Source organism: Denticeps clupeoides, chromosome 16, assembly GCF_900700375.1.
Source record: "Denticeps clupeoides chromosome 16, fDenClu1.1, whole genome shotgun sequence".
Taxonomy (NCBI): domain Eukaryota; kingdom Metazoa; phylum Chordata; class Actinopteri; order Clupeiformes; family Denticipitidae; genus Denticeps; species Denticeps clupeoides.
Genome location: NC_041722.1, coordinates 16,372,044 through 16,390,044, shown reverse-complemented (window position 1 = coordinate 16,390,044; position 18,001 = coordinate 16,372,044). Strand labels below are relative to the sequence as shown.

The 18,001-nt window shown below is 45.8% G+C and overlaps 1 protein-coding gene across 2 annotated transcripts in view; it reads left to right on the top strand.

Moving 5' to 3' along the window:
- The first annotated feature begins 2,135 nt into the window (after nucleotides 1–2,135).
- pde3b (phosphodiesterase 3B) overlaps nucleotides 2,136–18,001 on the top strand; it is a 39,277-nt gene continuing 23,411 nt past the window's right edge. The window contains exon 1 of one of the 2 annotated variants that reach the window (XM_028957222.1): nucleotides 2,136–3,214. In XM_028957222.1, the coding sequence (XP_028813055.1) occupies nucleotides 2,363–3,214 (852 nt within the window). In that variant the 5' untranslated portion in view covers nucleotides 2,136–2,362. The remainder of the gene's footprint in view (nucleotides 3,215–18,001) is intronic. The other variant, XM_028957221.1, reaches the window with a different exon arrangement.

The following is an 18,001-nucleotide window of genomic DNA, read 5'->3' as shown; positions in this document are numbered from 1 at the left end:
TGTCAAACCATAAAGAATGATTAATGGATCCACACTAATTTATGAGCCAATAAAACAGTCAATGAATGCTACAAGATCCCTATGATGGGGTCTTTGGAGGTCCTACCTCATTCTATGTGTCTTTGGAGTCCAATAAAGTGAAGTGATTGTCATACACTGCAGTACAGCACACGGTGACACAACCAAATCTGTCCTCAGCATTTAACCCATCACCTAACTGAGCAGTGGGCAGCATGAAAGGCACCCGGGGAGCAGTGTCTGGGGACGGCGGTTTGCTCGGTGGCACCTTGGCGAATTTGGGATTCAAAGCGGCAACCTTAACCACTAGGCCACCACTGCCACTGCATTACTCTGCATGTGGGGGATGCCCCACAACAACCCAAGAACTGGCTGTTCACTTGATCGTGGACAGACTGAGGACTCCAGATGCTGAATTTGTTACATGTCCATATTGATTACAGAGGAGAGATTTCATGTAAAACACATTTTGTATTAGAAATATAGCAAAAGAAAATAAGTGTTTCTTGTGCTAATGTTACAGAGCAAGTGTAGAAGTGGCTTTGGGTTACTCATTAATATTAATGAACCAAGAGAAGACTGTGGAAGTGGGCAAAGGGGAATCGTATCATTGATTACTCTACAACCCTGGTGTCACCAAATCCTCCAAGAACATATTCCTGACAAAGATATTAGTACACAGTACTGTGCAAAAGTCATAGGCACCAATATAAACCAGTGAAAAACAAAATATTAAGCTGCAAGTAATTTTGTTCATGTAAACCTTTGTCAAACACTAGTTAAATATTGATTTTTGTTTTAATTATCATTGTTTTTAGATTATGCCTTCCAGAATGATTTCAGAGATACTGTTGGAAAGATGAATAACCTTTAATTCAAAACTGCCTAAAACCTTTGAACTTTACTGTAGTTTATGCTGTAGATGTTTGCTGAATATTATAACCTTTCACCTAATTTCATCCTCTTATTCATCTGCTCTGTGGCTCATTCATTTTTAACATCAATGCTTTACTTAATTACCACATCGTTAACACATTATAAATATATATTTATAAATATATAACAAATTTTATATATATATAAAATGTCACCATAGGTGAAAGAAACCTTGCTCAGTGTGATGTCCTCCCTCAGCACGCTCAAATAATATAACAGAGAGTATTATATTATTAATATTACTATGCATCTTATTAATGCTTAAAGGCTGTAATTATATTTTATTTGTGTACAGTGCTTTGGGTAAGGAAAATACTAGTCATAACAATAATAACATCTTTTTTTTTTCATTTTTCTTTTGTTTAGTGATTCTAGGCATCTAGGACGTAGTTGTTGAATGTAAAGATATAAGTACAGTACAGGGCAAAAGTTTGGACCCACCTTTCTCATTCAATGGGTTTTCTTTATTTTCATGACCATTTACGTTGGTAGATTCTCACTGAAGGCATCAAAACTATGAATGAACACACGTGGAGGTATGTACTTAACAAAAAGTGGAGACCTGGCCTCCACAGTCACCGGACCTGAACCCAATCCAGATGGTTTGGGGTGAGCTGGACCGCAGAGTGAAGGCAAAGGGGCCAACAAGTGCTCAACACCTCTGGGAACTCCTTCAAGACTGTTGGAGAACCATTTCAGGTGACGACCTCTTGAAGCTCATCGAGAAAATGCCAAGAGTGTTCAAAGCAGTAATCAGAGCAAAGGGCGGCTATTTAGAAGAAACTACAATATTAAATATGTTTTCAGTTATTTCACCTTTTTTTGTTAAGTACATAACTCCACGTGTGTTCATTCACAGTTTTGATGCCTTCGGTGAGAATCTACCAACGTAAATGGTCATGAAAAGAAAGAAAACACAAATTGAATGAGAAGTTGCATCCAAACTTTTGGCCCGTACTGTACATTTGAAATCCCCCAGCTGTCAGACTGAACTCGGCGAGGAGTCGTTTGGGATCCGAACAAAGCCGGACATTGCAGTGGAACCGAGTCAAAAGATTCGGATCGCTGAAACGAGCCGGAATGCCCTCCGCGAATTCCGATTCCCGCGCCAAAAAAAAAAAAAAAAAAAAACGAAGTTTGGAGGGACCGGCGCTCATTATTCGGTCAACTGTCGCGTCTGTAGGAGGCGCCCGCGAACCCGTCGGAGGCGAAAGAAACAACAACACTTCACCTTCTTTTCCTCCGCGCCGCACACGCACACACACACAAAAAAAAAGGTAGCAAAGCCCGAGCGCGAACCGAGCCGCCATGGAGCCCGTCGGCCGTCATGTAGCGGAGCGTTAGCGCCTGGACGCACCCGGGGGACATGACCGCTTGAGGCGCGTTCGGAGGGTCTGGCGCCGAGAACATGGCTGTAGGGGAGGAAGGAGATGTTTTTCACGGCAGGAGCAGGCACCACGACGGCGCGGAGGGCTTCAGGAACGGCTACGTGAAGAGCTGCGTCACCCCGCTGAAGCCGGACCGGCGGCGGGGCGCGCTGTTCAGCCTGTGCCGGCTGTGCGACGGCGGGCTGCCGGGCTCCGGGCTGCCGCGGCTCTCGGCGCTCTACGGGGGCGCGCTGGCGATGCTGGCGGCGTCGCTCCTGCTCTCCGGCGCCGCGGACCTGCGGACCCTCCTGTCGCTCTTCTCGCAGTGCGTCAGCCCGCTGTTCAGCGTCGGCTGCGCCTACTTCTTCCTGACCTTCTACCTGCGGAGGAAGAAGCGGGAGAGCGGCGGGGGCTGGCTGGCGGCGCTGCCGGCGTCGTGCTACCTGGGGGATTTCTTGGTGTTGCGGTTCGCGCAGTGGGGCGAGGAGCAGCAGCAGATGCAGATGGCGGGCCGGCTGCTGTTCGTCCTGGGCTGCGTGGGGAGCCTCACGCTGGTGCCCACGCTGAAGCTGAAGCACAGCGTCCTGGTGCTGGTGTTCGCCAGCCTGGTGTGGCTGGTCTCCTTCACCAGCCTCGGCTGCCTGCCGCCGCTGCTGCGGCCGGTCCTGGCGTGCCTGGCCGGGCTCTCCGGCTCCCTCATGGCGCTGTGCTTCGACCATTACTGCCCGCCGCGGGAAGCCCCGAGCAGGGCGCCCGGCGCCGAGGAGAAGGTGCCCGTGATCAGGCCGAGGAGGAGGTCCAGCTGCGTCTCCCTGGGGGAAACGTCCACAAGCTACTACGGCAGCTGCAAGATGCCCCGCAGGCCGTCTCTGCCCTGCATCTCCAGGGAGCAGGTAGGAGGCCTTCCAGCAGCCCCATCCACGCCTGGTGCACATCTCTTATTCTCTCGGCGTCTTCCACGTTCGTCCAGAGATCTACATTAGCTGCAGATTAGTACGACATTTATAATGTCGTTTTAGATGTGTATTCAAATGTATAAATTACGTGGATGTTGCTCTACCAGCATAACTTGGAATGGGCTGTACCTGCGTAACGTTACTATTATGCAATTCATAGTTATAGTAGAAACAGTAACAACAACTATTACAATTTATTATTATAATAATTTTTTATCATTCTACTTTTTATTTTGTACATTTTACTGTTGGCCTATAAAAATGAGTCTGGCCAGTCTCACGTCTTAAGTAAACGGCTGCTTTATTGCGCATAAAACTTTTTTTATTTCTCCGGTATCTGTAAAGTTTTTTTTTTAAGGACGTGTGTGTGTGTGTGCGCGTATTTTTTTTACGTATATTTGTGGTGAGGTGTGGTAACTTCAGGTCCAGTTGATTGTTTGAATTCCAGCAAGCCGATTAAAAAGTTACCTGCTGTAAGCATGCACGAGTCTAACATATGTCTCAATTCAGAATTTTAAATCGCTTTAGACAGGGGTCCAAAGTTTAGTGCAATGCACACTGTTCCTTAGACTTACTTTACTAGCCGCGACTTTTACAAATTCAGCGGCCTTCTCCCCCCCGGAAGCAGCGCAGACGCACTTCCTCAGGGTTTTAGTTTTTGAGTATTAATAACCTGCAACGCACACCGACTCTCATTCGCACGCTGTGCAGCGAGGAATCGGCACTGCTCACGTGGTGGGACGGCGGTGCACCTCCGAGACCTTTACTCAGACCAGGGTACAGGTCCGAGCAGACCTGCACGCCGTCACTGACCTCTAGCGAGCTGCTGGGAGCCACCCGTGAGATTGCCAATAAAAGTCCATCACGTCATGCAGACGACTACCTATACCTGCAACGGAGATTTACTTTTAATTCTTGCTCACACCTGGTAAATAAGTAGGTTTTAATTGTCATTTCAAGCACAGGACTGTTCACATCATGCAAAATACAAAAAAATCAAGAGTAGTTACCAGCACGCAGAGCATCTAACTAAACATTCACAACTGGACGTTTAAACGCTGACAGTACTGAATGTGTAAATGTGCAAAAATGCAAAGATAGATGGTGGGATGTGGCAATGCATTGCATATTGTCATGCACGGCAACATTAATAAAATGCATACAACGTGCATGCTGCATAAACACATTGTTTACATTTACATTTTCCCCCATTTATGAGACGTCCTTTTCCAGAGCGCTTTACAATCAGTAGTTACAGAGACAGTCCCCCGCCCCCGGAGACACTCGGGGTTTGCTGTCTTGCTCGGGCACACGATGGTAGTAAGTGGGGTTTGAACCCGGGTCTTCCGGTCCAGAGGCAAGGCTACCAGCACATTGCTCGCGGCGCCGTGGTTTCGGCGATGCACGCTCAGACGGTCTCTCTGTGCGCTGAGCGTCGTGCTCAGTCCGAAATTCCAGGACCAGTGAAGAACCAGTTTGGTGGTGAACATGTGAATGGGGCGTTCTGCTCTGGTCACCCTGGTGACCTGTAACGTCACTTTGCATACGTTTAACATGTCTGGCACGAATCATTCACAGCAGGGGCACTTTTCTTCCTTTTGGCGTTACTCATTCATTATGCTTATTTTTATTATTACTCAGAATTTCAAGAAGTAAGCATTTTAGATCAGATTTCTTTATTCTTACTCTCTGTCATCTTCTCATTTGCCGTACATGCTTTTTGGTCGCAACGGGTGAAATATGGCACACTTTGTTGCACAGGCTGGTGCGCGGTGCCCTCGTGACTGTCCTGCTGGCACCCTGCGTTCAAAACTGCCCGCTTTCTCCCCTGGCACCCGTGACTCATAGCGGCCTTGCTGTCACGTTCACCGTCGCCGGGCTCGTGCCCGTCTACAGCCTGTCACGGCAGGATTATGGCACTGAAGGTGCAACCACGGCCGGATGGCCCCAGGTCTTCACGCGCCTCAACTAAAACAAAGTCCAATCAGCTTGGGCCAGAAGAGGACGCGAGCCAAGTCCACTGTGTTATATTACCGTTTCGACCTTTTAAAATCCACGTTATGTCCCTTAACGTACACAAACCGGGCGGGGAGTTGCTGTATTTGAGGAAAGGTTTGTGTCGGTAGCGGCCAGTGTCAATGTGACCATTGGAAAAGTAAAACAGTGCGTGCGGCGTAGGCCCTTGGACACCTCTGTTCGGCGCTATTTTAGCGCCGAGCGGTCAGCGGTGGGCGTCATCCCGACGTGAAGGAAAGCAGACTGTTTTGCCGGCCCGGGAATCAGTCCACGGGGCTATTTCTGTCCATTGTTTGACACGTTTGTCATGCCCTTCGCGAAAGAAGGGACACGTGGGACGTCCCGGCATCCTGTGACGGAACACTAAACATTCTGCCGTTTCTGAAGATACGGAGAGTGGCAAGTCAAGTGGAAGTTGTGGAAGGTTAACAGGTCTGGTTAACTTTTAAAACCCCGCGGACGTCATCGTCCTCGCAGGGCCGCTCTATCTGTTGCCTTTTAAACTCGCGTATTGTGAGCTGTCGGCATATCTGTAAATCTGAAGCACGAGGAAGTTTGTCGTGACTTGGCCCAGTCCAGGGAGCTTTTTTTAGAGAAGCATCCACGCTTGTTATTGTAGGTTATTGATGTCTGGTTTAATGTCACTGAATCTCTTTAGTCAGCGACTATAACAATCTGCAAAACGATTTTTTATGAAGTCCCCTGATGTGGATAAAAAGAAGTTGTGACAAAACAACAGAAATGTCCCGACTGACATCAATGGACGAGTCCAAAAAACGTGTCTAGGACCACAGTTGCTGAAATACTAAATCTAATACTACATATAATATGGAATACTAATTAATCATCATAATGATAGATAATGAATTAGATGTTTATTCATCTGCTTGTCTTCATTTAACAGAAGCTCTAATCCAGGCCATTCCTAATGACAGGGACCGTAGTAACAGTAGAGTATCTTACTGGCACATGCATTACGGCATCTGCAAGTTCAACATTCTCCAGATCTACTGTAAAATCTACAACTACAATACTGCATCTTGTTTACTCTTCCTATTATGTATTGATTCTTGTAATCAGAAAACCTGATTGTAATTTTTAAGAAAGTACTGTTAATATTAATATGTGTTGTGAACCGTTTTGGAAGGCAGGAGTTACAGGGAAATCACAGGCATTCTAAGGTCCCAGGAGAAGAAAAAACGACTTTCGATAGATCAGACTCCACCCAATATGGTTCTTCATCAATCAGAAAGATTTGTCTTGTGTTGAGCACCGTGGAACCACCGAACGACCAGAGACACAGTTGGCTGGAGTCGCGCAGTAGTACATTTGCAGTCGTCGTGATTAATAATGTGTGTGCCTGCGTGTGTGAGAGCTTTTCTGAGCGTCTGCTAAGATTTCAGCCTCAGCGAATCTGAGTTAAGCGCTTCCATCCTCCTAATGATTTATTATGAGGTCTCTGGTGTCATTATTTACCAGGTAATTGTGTGACGCCCCATTTGCTTTTGTTTTGCTCCTTCTGTTGAACCTATAACTAACACGTTGGGGAAAAAACTAATTTGAATGCGACAGATAGGTTGATCTCTGCCTGCTTTTCTGTATGCTGTCCCTCAAAGTTTTAAGCGCTCAGTGACGACACTGATACTGGAAATGGGCGTAGCAGCGACACATCACACGATTCAGTCACGCCATCGCTTCAGCCTGATCATTCAGACTTTGAAGCAAAAATAAAAAGGGTGGATTGAAACGAGGTGTATTTCCTGACTCGTGTGTGGGGTCATGCGTGAAAGTGCAGGCGCTGGTGGTTTTCACAAACCACCCGATCTCGGTGACTCTCAGTGAATCTCAGACCAGGAACCTCCGTCACGGGTGCTACGTGAGGAGCAGACGTTAAGAGTTCACGACGTAACCCGAGAAAAGCCCCTGTCAGGTACATCACCATGAACCACGATTGTATTTCTAATGCCTGAACAGCAGAACATAAATTACCCACACAGCTCCAATACGTAATTATATTATAAGTACAATTATAATACAATAAGTAATTAAATATATAACACACATTTATGATGTAAAAAAGTGCTATAATACTAATTATAGAGCAATTAATGTTTTGCATGTTGGTGTTGTTGTGGCCACACCCACCACTGATGTGGTTTGAACATGGTAGGCACTACAATTCTGGAGCTCCACTTGATGAGGATGTTGTGTCTCCAGTAATGAAACTTGTCAGCTGTGTCTGATTGGTTTGATCCCTCGGTGTCAACTACCAATGAAGCGGCGGTAGATTTTAACCTCTGTCACATCAGGACCGTGTCACAAAACAGGCCTGGATGAGGGGAGAATTATGTTTATCGTTCCAAAAGAATATAGACATATAGAATATATTATAATGGGTAGACCATTTTATACTGGTTATCTATTATTCTTTAGATAAAAGTGACAATTATACACACACACACACACACACACACACACACACACACATATATATATATGTGTGTGTGTGTGTGTATAATTGTCACTTATAATTGTGCTGCTGAATGTGCTGCTTTTTATGGTGGAAAATTGTAGTTTACCTGCATTTATTCGTAGCTTGTGTTCGGGAAAGGACGTTTTCAAGACGTTTTCAGGAAATTCTAATTTTTCAGCATGTGTCTGGTATTATGATATTATGCCCACATCAAACTCAGTTGTGCAATTTGTGTAAAGTGTATTTTTTTTATTACACTTAAAAATTAGTAGTATTGGATTTGTTCATGTGTTAATAATACAATATATTTTTTAAATATATTCTTAATACTAATGTTAATGTTAATATTATGGGCTTTTCTGAGTCCTGTTTGAATGTGGGCTGGTCATCGTCTCGGCTGATGCCGACTGAGTCTTGAGCCTTGCTGTTTTTATGTGTTGCAGTGTTGAATATTGGTGGGCGAAGCTTGTAATTAAAAAACGACAACACACACATTTTTTAACGAAATAAAAAAACGCCTTTCGTCAGACAAAGTAAAACTCTAGCAGCCGTAGAGTGGGGGCATGGGCTGTAAAATTCCCTCCACGGCGGAATTTGACATGCTGCTTAGCATGGCGGGTGAAGGGCGCTGTAATAGTATCCCGCAGTGCTGTGTCATGGAGAATCGATGACTGACGTAGCAGGCGCTCCGATACCCACCTGCCAGGCCTCGCAGGGGAGAGAGGAGGGCAGGTACGGTGGCCACGAGACCCCGAGAGAAAGCGGAGATTCGAGCCGTGGCTGTGACAGTGGGCTGGGCCGGGTGGGGGGGTGGGGTCAGAGATACGAGGGGAGAACAGCGGCCGGTTGGGAGGGGGGACAGAAAGCGGGTGGGGGCGGCTCGGTGGAGCGCCGCTCTGCTGTCACGTTCTTCTCCTCTCCAGCCATGTGGAATGATATAACATTTACGTCACTGTGCAATGACGTACCGAAGTGTGACTGCGGGGGGAAAAAAAAGCATGTTACTTATCGCCTTGTAGAGTTTGGCAGCTGCCTCGTGCCATGAAGAGAAGAATCTGTTCTTTCTTTCTTTTCTTTGTGTTAAAAAAAGATGTAGCTTTGTTCACACTCGTGCTGGATATGAAATGGATGCAGTTGTAACAGATTGGCATAAAAACAGTTCTAAAATAAAAATATATGCACTGTATCTGTTTTCCTTTTGTAATGTAAATGTAGTAAATGTTACTAACGACAGGTGATGGAATAACATTTTAGCAGTGTTATTTTTTCCTATGCTTTGGGAACATGTGTTTATTACACTTTTATTAATTAGTATTAGTATTAGTATTACTTGTTCTATCCTGGTAACACACAAAGACATTAACCACAAACGTTCCTGCATGCTGTAAGAGCATAATTTTTTTACTGCATACAGTATTGAATGCCTAGAAGATTTGCTGTTCACTTATTCTTATTGTTTTTATACTGGAAACACACACACACACACACACACACACACACATTAACCACATACACGTGTTCCTGCATGCTGTAAGAGTGTAACTTTTTTTTTTTCACTGCTGTCGATATAACTGTTGAATGCAAGATTGGGTTCACTGTCAGTTTAATTAGAAAAAAAAAAAAAATGTTTGTATTCTCCTCCGGGGCTGTGAAAGGGTTAAACAAGGTCTGCCTGCCTGCCTGCCTGCCTGCGCTCTGAAACAGGATGCAGCCGCTGCATTGTCAGCCTGCTGCTCTGAGTGCAAACAGATGAGGAAATGCAGGAGCGGGTACTCCAAAACTCCGTCGCCCTGGAAACCGGTTTGCGTCACGATCGGCAGCAATTAGCTTGTTCTGTGTAGCGCCCGGGGTAGCGCAGCCCCGGCCAAGCCGACTGCAGAAGTATGTACTGTACCTGCAGGCGCTCGCGGCGCCGTTTACAGCCGCCTCCCCGCTCGGCCGCTGCACCAAGACGCCAAACATTTCGCCAGCTTCTATATGCAAGCGTGCATTTCAACAAGACACGCATGCAGTTAAGCATGACTTATTTCTACGACACAGTTCATACACAGGGACTGGTAGAAGTGCTTCGAGTTTTGATGCTGGTTGTACGGCACTTTCAGGCTTTGCAGATATGCAGGCCGAATGATTTGCATGGGATATTAGCAGGTCCCGTGAAGCAGAGTTCCTTCTTTTCTTTTCTTTTCTTTTCTTTTCTTTTCCACGCAGCTCCACAAGTCTAGTATCGTGCATAGTATCGCTGAGCAAGGTACGCTTCACTGCGTCAGCTTCGATAGCAGGCAGAACTCGTTCCTGGCGGTGTTGGGAGTGAGCGTGTGAGCGAGAGAGGCCGAGACGACGCGGTGATGATACCTGCAGTCTCTGAAAAAAAATCTAGATGGAGTTTTTTTGTTTTTTCTTCCCATGTTTTTTTTTTTCAAGAAAAAAAAAAAGGTCACCCCCCCAACCCCCATGACCCCGTATTAGCCTCCCTATCAGCACTTCTCTCCCATTCATGTAAGTGGATCTGGGATTTTCTGCATGGTTTATCTTGAAAGCTTTATTGCGCCATAAGGCACCCCGCAGTTCAAACATTTGAGGTGGCTTAGTAGCTTTTAAGTCCGAGGGGAGGTTGTTGAACTTTGCATGCGTCCAGCGTGTGTTTAATGCGGGAGTGGGAGGTCGGGGGGGGGGGGGGGGGGGGGGGACGTGTGACGGCTGTGGTGCTCTGCATTGTAATTATTTGCTTTGTCTCGCACGTCTTTTTATTTTTTCTTTTTTGCGGGTGCACGTCTACCTTTACGCCAAATGTGATCTGTAAAAGTCTCTTTCTTTGATGCGCCGATTACCGATTTATTTACTTCCCTGCAATACACATGCACAGGAATAAAAAAATAGAGAGAGACAAATGTCGGGAAATAATTGACAGGATTACCGTGTCGTAAACTGCGCAACACTTTACAAACTTTTCCCGCACGCTCAGGCGCTCGTGCTTTATTTTTTCTTTGTTTCGCTCTGTCCCCCCCCCCCTGCCATCCCTCCATCCCTCTCTCGCTCTCTTTCAATTGAAAACAGTGTCGGCGCTGCCGCCTTTACACCAAAAGGCTGTTGCTAGGTGACCGCTGACGTCAGTCGCGGCTACAGAGGAAGGTTTGTGTGTTTAGCTGCTGAGGGCAAACCCTGCTGAAAAGGGCAAAACTGCGGAGCCCTATTAGTCACTGCCACGAAAACCTAAACTCGGGCATCCGGAGCGCAGACCCCGTCCCAGCGCCGCTCCGGAGAAGACCGGCCCGGAACGCAGAGCGCTGAACGCTTTTAAATTCGAAGTTGCAGTCCGCCCTTCCCCCAAGCGTCCCGGCTACGATGACGTCAGAGGAGAGAGAGTGGGGGGGGGGGGGGGTCGGCCTCCGGCTCCCGAGGAAGGTCTCCCGGTATCCCGCCGGAGCGGGAGTGCTGCAGACTTTCTCCCCCCAAGCCGTCCCGCGGAAGAACCTGCTCAAACTCACATGCACTTCGTAAGAGTTCAAGAACCGTGCCGAATAGAAATTATAAAAAAAATTAAAATAAGACAATTTCGCACAGACCACGTCTGTGTTTTCCTTTCACGCAAGGTATTCCTTCGCACTGGGCAGACGGGGAAAAAAAGGAAAACCGTTGTCCGTTTGATTTATCGGCGGTTACAAACAGTTCAGTATTAGGGCTCTGGTTTATGTCCAGTTCGTACCTGGCTTCCCTCAGAGCCTGTCTGGAGATTAGAGCCGCGGAGCGACGCCAGCGAAACCCGCGCGGGCCCAAAAGCAACACGGGGCCTTCTAAGACAAAAAAATGTTCTGTCCGTTGCGCGTGTGTTTCGCCGCACAGAGGACAATGCAATTAAAAACAAATAGCTGATCAATCAATTACTGATGATTTTTTTTTGTAAATGTTTCGTATTTTTTTTTTTCCGGTTTCTGCGACCGAGTGTGTTTATGTCCGGTTCAGAAGAGCTTTCGCAGCTTTCGCACGGCGCGCTGCGTGTTCGTGTGTGTGTGTGTGTCATTTAAGAGTTATGTGTTGTGTCATTAGTGATAAGTGAGCCACTTTAGCCTCAGGCCTTTAATGAGCGCAGAGATAGGCAGCCACAGGAACCACGTGAGCGGCCCGCTCCGCCGGCGACGTTTTAAACGGCCGCCTACTGCGCCTCGGATGAAATGAGGTCTGCGGCCCACCCAAACTGTCAGCGATGACGCACGCAGGCTCCCCGGCGGGGTCGCGACTTAGATTCCTCGGCCTGCTTTGAAAAGCGCAGCGCCGGCCTGCCGCGCGCTTTCAGCAGCGCGAACAGAGGAATTTCAGCCGTTAATGACGGCATGTCCGAGGTGGAAAACTAAAGAGCCTGCAGAGAGTATTGTCTTTAGAAAAGCTGTTATGGGTTAAATAAGTGTGTGTGTGTGTGTGTGTGTGTGTGTGTGTGTTTCATTTGCTTGTGGTTGCATACGGAAAACAGTGACAGCTGCTGTGTGTACAGATGCCCGGTCTCTCGGTCTCTCCTCATCGCCGTAATTAGGCCGATCCCACTGACAAGGACCCGCTGATGAGCAGGGCTCAGAACCCACGCCAGGCCTCGGCTGGTGATTGACAGGCCTCCGCTTCAGGGCCAAAATGCCGCAACCCGATGCCGGCGCGACACCTGACGACGGCCGCGTCGCCGCGGGGCTGCGCCGTTGTCTGGCTGGTATTACCCTGACGGGGCACCGCGCCAGCCTGGGGGGGGGGTAGAGTGGGCACCAGCTCACACGGGGCTGCTTTTTGCCGTGCCTGCTGACGAGCTCCGAGTGTAGAACAGGACCGGCAGGCTCTGTGCACACAAGGAGAGACAAGATCCTCCCTGAACCAGGCTGGCGTTAGTAGTACAATTGTTTGCAAAATTGTTTGATTAAATTAGAGCAGTTTTTTTAATATAATTATTAGCCTATACCATATACTACAGCATGTACTATATTAGCCTATTGGCAATTTTACATTTCTGCAATATGCTTAAGAACATTTTTTGGAACCAATTTAAAAAATAATTAGAATTGACACCCGAGGTTCCTTGAATTTGGCCCATTTTCATTGACTCTGCACACTGGACTGACAAAAATATGAACACCACACAGGGTATAAATTCAAATGTAAACAAATGAAACATTTTTAGATTTTCTTTTTCACAATTTCATCGTTCCAGGTGGTCATAAGTTCTCCGGCAGTGTTTCAGCGTAGCAGGTTGGTCTGACATGGTTCAACCATTCGCGGCTCATATGTCGGGTGTAAAATTCCACTTTGTGGATTTGCCAGCTCTGCATTTTCCTGCCTGCATTCGTTTTAATCTCCGTGTGACGTAAAGCAAAGGATCAGGCTTAGATACGAGCTCAATAAACCCGATGCCGATCACTGAATCTGGTTATGTCAGCACAGATCAGTCAGTCTAGTTATTTATAAAGCACAGATTAAAACAACCAGTGGTGTGTTACATAGAAAAAATGGAACACAAAACCGATTTTGATCAAATGTAAAGCCTTCATACTTCCTGTTTACCCTCTATTAGTCCTCAGGGTCCTGAAGTCTGACATCACTTTGAAAATATGAAAAAAAATCATTTTCTGTTTCATTTATGGGCCACTGCTCATATATAAAGTATAGAAAGTTTGCTACATTGATCTTGCTAATTCCGGTTAATTAGAACGATGCATAAGCACCCCAATGTGCCATCTGCGCTTGGCAGTGGAATGAATCCTTGAATGATGCCTGACTGGTTTATGTACAATTTTTATAAATTTTTTAAACTTTATTTTTCATGGCCAAATTTATTTACGCAACTCAGATTTTGCTTTTTGGCAATTGCCAGGAACTAGTCTCCATTTCAATTACTACTATTGTTCCATTTCAATTAATTACTATTATTTTCTTTGCTGTAAATAATTTCAGTGTATTATTTCCAATGCCAAGAAGCAACAACATTTAAAATAGGCTCATGATGCTTTACTGTACTGATAACAGTCATCAGTTTTTGAAGTTATCATAACCTCCCAGAGAAGTAAAAGTGATTGGCTTATTTTACCAAGCAAACCAATCAGGATGCTGTTTGTCTGTGGAATCGGAAACCCACGCAGAGATCCACACATGCACATGCAGTCTTTCTCATTCTGTCATGTGAGCACGGGGTGCAAATGTTAACGCTCTTGTTTACTTGCTCTAGTTTTCTTGATATTTTATGCAATTTGCGGGATTCCGGGAACTTCTGGGACACTTGGGGGTATAAAAGTAACACACACCAAAGATGCTAATTTGTATTGCACAAAACAATACAAAAATGTATATATACATTATAATTTTTTCTTCGTCTAGCAATTAACAATCTCTGAGCATGCTCTTCGCTGACAAGTTGAGCCTTATCAGGGCTCTTAGTTTGTAAACTCAATATTCTATAGAAATCGAACGAGAATTGCTGGTGTCTTCCTCTTGTAAGTCGCTTTGGATAAAAGCGTCTGCTAAATAAAGTAAAGTAAAGTAAAGTAAAGTAAATTTCTCAAGGCCGAGCTGGAAACTTTCACTATCATCAATCGCATAAGATCATATAAATACGCAGCCCTGTAACACAGGCTACAAACCTGTTAGCAATCATAAAAATACGATAACTTGGAGAAGCGCAGTTCACGCGAGGATGCTTTTGTTTCAGGTGCTGCAACCTTTTACACACTCTGATATCTTAATTGTCCGCCATTGCCATAGAGCATAAAATAAATTGCCGCGCCTTAAAACTTTGATTTGTAAAAACAATGAAACCGGTGCTGCGCAGTAGCCTGCAAAGCGGGAGTGATGTGAAAATAGATGCACTTTGGTGATTAATTAAATGGTGCCTCAAGGCAAACGGTTTTACCTCAAATATCTCGAGTTGCTTGAGTAATCGGTTCAGCCCTAGATAACTTTGCTGGCACAGTGTCCCCTCTTCCCACTGCCTTTCAGCAGCAAACAGATCAAACAGCAAACACTTGCACTTAATATGTCTGGTTTTAATTTCAGCTCAGTGGAGCACTTTAGGCACCGACACATTTTCAGCAAGTTACCTTTCATGTAGAATTGCGCTTCAAACACAGAACTTTATGGTAACCAGATTGTTATTTAATAAGAACAAGAATAAGTCAAAATTTCCAAAAAAAAGGTCACCTGTAAAACTGTTTTTAAAAGCGACCCCGTAGAAAATTTGGTGCACCTAAGAAAAGGTGCAACCAGTGCAGAAAGTTAGTCTTAGTCTAGAGCACTGCCAAATATGCAAGTGAAAAAGTTTTGCAATATGGAAAATTCATTGAAAACAGACGAATGTATAATATGAAGTACATAGTACCCGTAAGATGTTTTTCTACGTTTACAACTACAATGTTTAAAACTAGCGCAGGTCTGTAGAATCTTTGCTGGTTTTACGAAGTGAACCACGTCACATGGTATTGCGTGTGTTGCTTCCATATTCCATATTCTCCTTTTAAAAGTGTAAATTACAGCTGATGAGCGATGCCAGAACCTGGTGGGGTTCATTTTAACTCTGGCTCAGGCTTGCACGAACTTGGAGAAAGAAACACTGTCATTCAAGTTACGCTTTTTTTGTCTGTTAAATTTGATGAATGAAATTTTTCACTGACATTTCAATATAAAATAGGGCCCTGAGATGAGATTATTCCTATTCAGCGTCATATATGGAAGCGCCAAATTGTGGAACTACCATGTGATCAAGGTAACATAGTACATAAGGGCTTTAGAGTTTATAGCAACCCGTAATGCACATCTTTCATGTCATCTTATTTTAATATAAGCATTGCGATGTGCCGTCATCATCACGATGCGCTGTGCTGTTGAGGAGTAGCATGCACCTGCAAATCTGCTGACTAGAACCTGAGCACGTAACGTCATTTTCCGTTTCCTTCGACATCGTGAAAGAAACCAAAAGAAAACGTCCTCGTTTTTTAGTAAACACAAATGATTTCTGGGAAATGTCAAGAGTGGCCCACTGACATACTGGAGGGGATGTGAAATGTTCGCATCGCAAGTAATGTCTCCCTGCCTCCGCGTTCCTGCAATTTATTTTATTTAGTCTCCGAGGAGACCGTCGAGGCAGGCCTTGGACGCCGCGGCCGTTAACTGTGGCTGAACCCGGCCTCACCGACGTGCTGGATTTCTCCGCCGCCGGTAATGGAATCTCTCGTTGCCATCACATTCCTGCGACGTGACTTTGGCATCTCCACCCAGGGTATTTTCCCTTAATCACCGCTCAACACGCCCGGCCCGCGTTGGCGTTCTGGGCCATTGTTTAAGTGGCTCTGGGGAGAATCCCGTCAGGCAGCTTGAGGCAGGGAGCCTTGTTCTTCCTCCCCAAAACGAGGAGGCAAATCTGTGGATTTTTTCCAGCGGCGCGGTCATTTCAGATATTTGTTTCTTCGCTCGGACGCCTCGCTCGCTGGCGTGGGGCTGCGCTCGCACGGTGACTAATGAGGAGTGTTAAGGAGAGGGTTGTTTTTTTTTTTTTTTTGCTGCCGCTTTGCTTGGCCCGGCGTGTGCAGCGCAGACGAATATCCGGAGAGCGGTAGTTCATTCATGCTGAGGGCCATTCCCGAAACGGACAACCAGGCCCGTTTCAGTCCCAAAGAGAGGCCACTGGATAAATGTCTGTATTTGCGCACTGCCCTGTACGTGTTATTTGTATGAAAACTGCCGTGGACACTGAATTACGGGGTACTAAAGAAAAGTAGGATGGGGTAGAAGGGAAAATATTGTGCATTATCTGTGATCTGTGGTGTAGTACCTGTAGTGTGGCACGCGTGTTAAAATCCTCATTAGCCTGTTCTTTGGCGAGTGTGCAGTGTCCTTTCATGTCCCCAGGGGGAGGGTGGTGGGATTTGGGCCGGCCCTCACCGCCCCCGCTCCACACACAGAGTAGCCCTTTGGGACACTGTCCCTGTCCAGTTATTATGACTCTCACTTGGTTTTTCTCTAGGTGATAATACTGATTTATATTAAAAATAATACAAATATTCTACAGACCTATATGATATTGTGGCTATATGATATTTGATATTTTTTTGGTGGCTATATGATATGTGGCTATATGATATTTTTTAAAAGTATGATATTCAGATACAGCAACCCTGGAGTCATGCACTCCCAAAATAGGGTTTAATATGATGCATGTGCTTTTACTGTTATTGAGAGAATCTGAGGATTTCTCAATACAGCATTCAACTGCATAGAAATATGTGGAGTTGTTGAAATATTTTATCAAAGCTGTTTTTTTTTTCAAAGCAACATTAGGTGTGTTCAATGGGCAGGTTTTAAAATGATGGCATTGCGCATTTGTTTCATAATTTTACAGAATTGAAAGGTACAAGCAAATTTCTCGTCACTGTGCAATCACTGTGACTCTGAACACTCGTATTGTCATCTCATATTGCACTCTTTTTACACAAATTCCTCCAGGATATTAGTCTGGTGTTTGCAGAAACTCACCTGTCGTGCTTTATGACTTTTGGGTAGTTATGATGCATCTCAGCACTCGTTAAGAAGGCTCTAATGTCTGGAACCAGGGAAGTGACCATCACACAGCTCCCCGGACCTCGGTGCGGCTGTCAGCTTGAGGTGCGGAGCGCGTGCGGGAGTCAGGTGAGCTGACCGACGGCTCCGATGATCGAGGCCGGGGCCGGGCCACTTGTTTGTAAATGATTTACTTGTCAACAGGAGATTTCTCAGGGGTGCTGCGGCGTGATAGATGGCGGCCCGCTCGCCGGCGCCGTTCACATGCACCACGTTGGCTGGAGTTCCAGAGGCGGCTCTGTTTATGTGAAGAGAGCACGCTGATTCCACGATAAAGCCAGATGTTCCCTTACAAGGTCTCTAGGCCCTACAATCTGACAGCCATCTCCATATAAGGTGTAGCCTTCCTGTGTGTGAGTGTGTGTGTCTCACCTCCAACCCCCTGTCGACAGAAGTTCATTTAAGCACTTTAACGCCAGGCCTTCCTGGTACTTCCTGCTCATGTACACGCAGATCACCCTGACACCTCCCCTAAAACCAAATGATAACAATAAATGAATACATTATATATGTAGATATGTACACACACATTATTACGTGCACATTGAACGCTCTCTGGCCGCCGTGGCTTCACAGCCTTTAATCCTGCCTCCATCATTCACACGGTAATTGCAGCATAAACGTCAGTCTGTTGGGAAGTGCAATTTATTGCTCCTCCC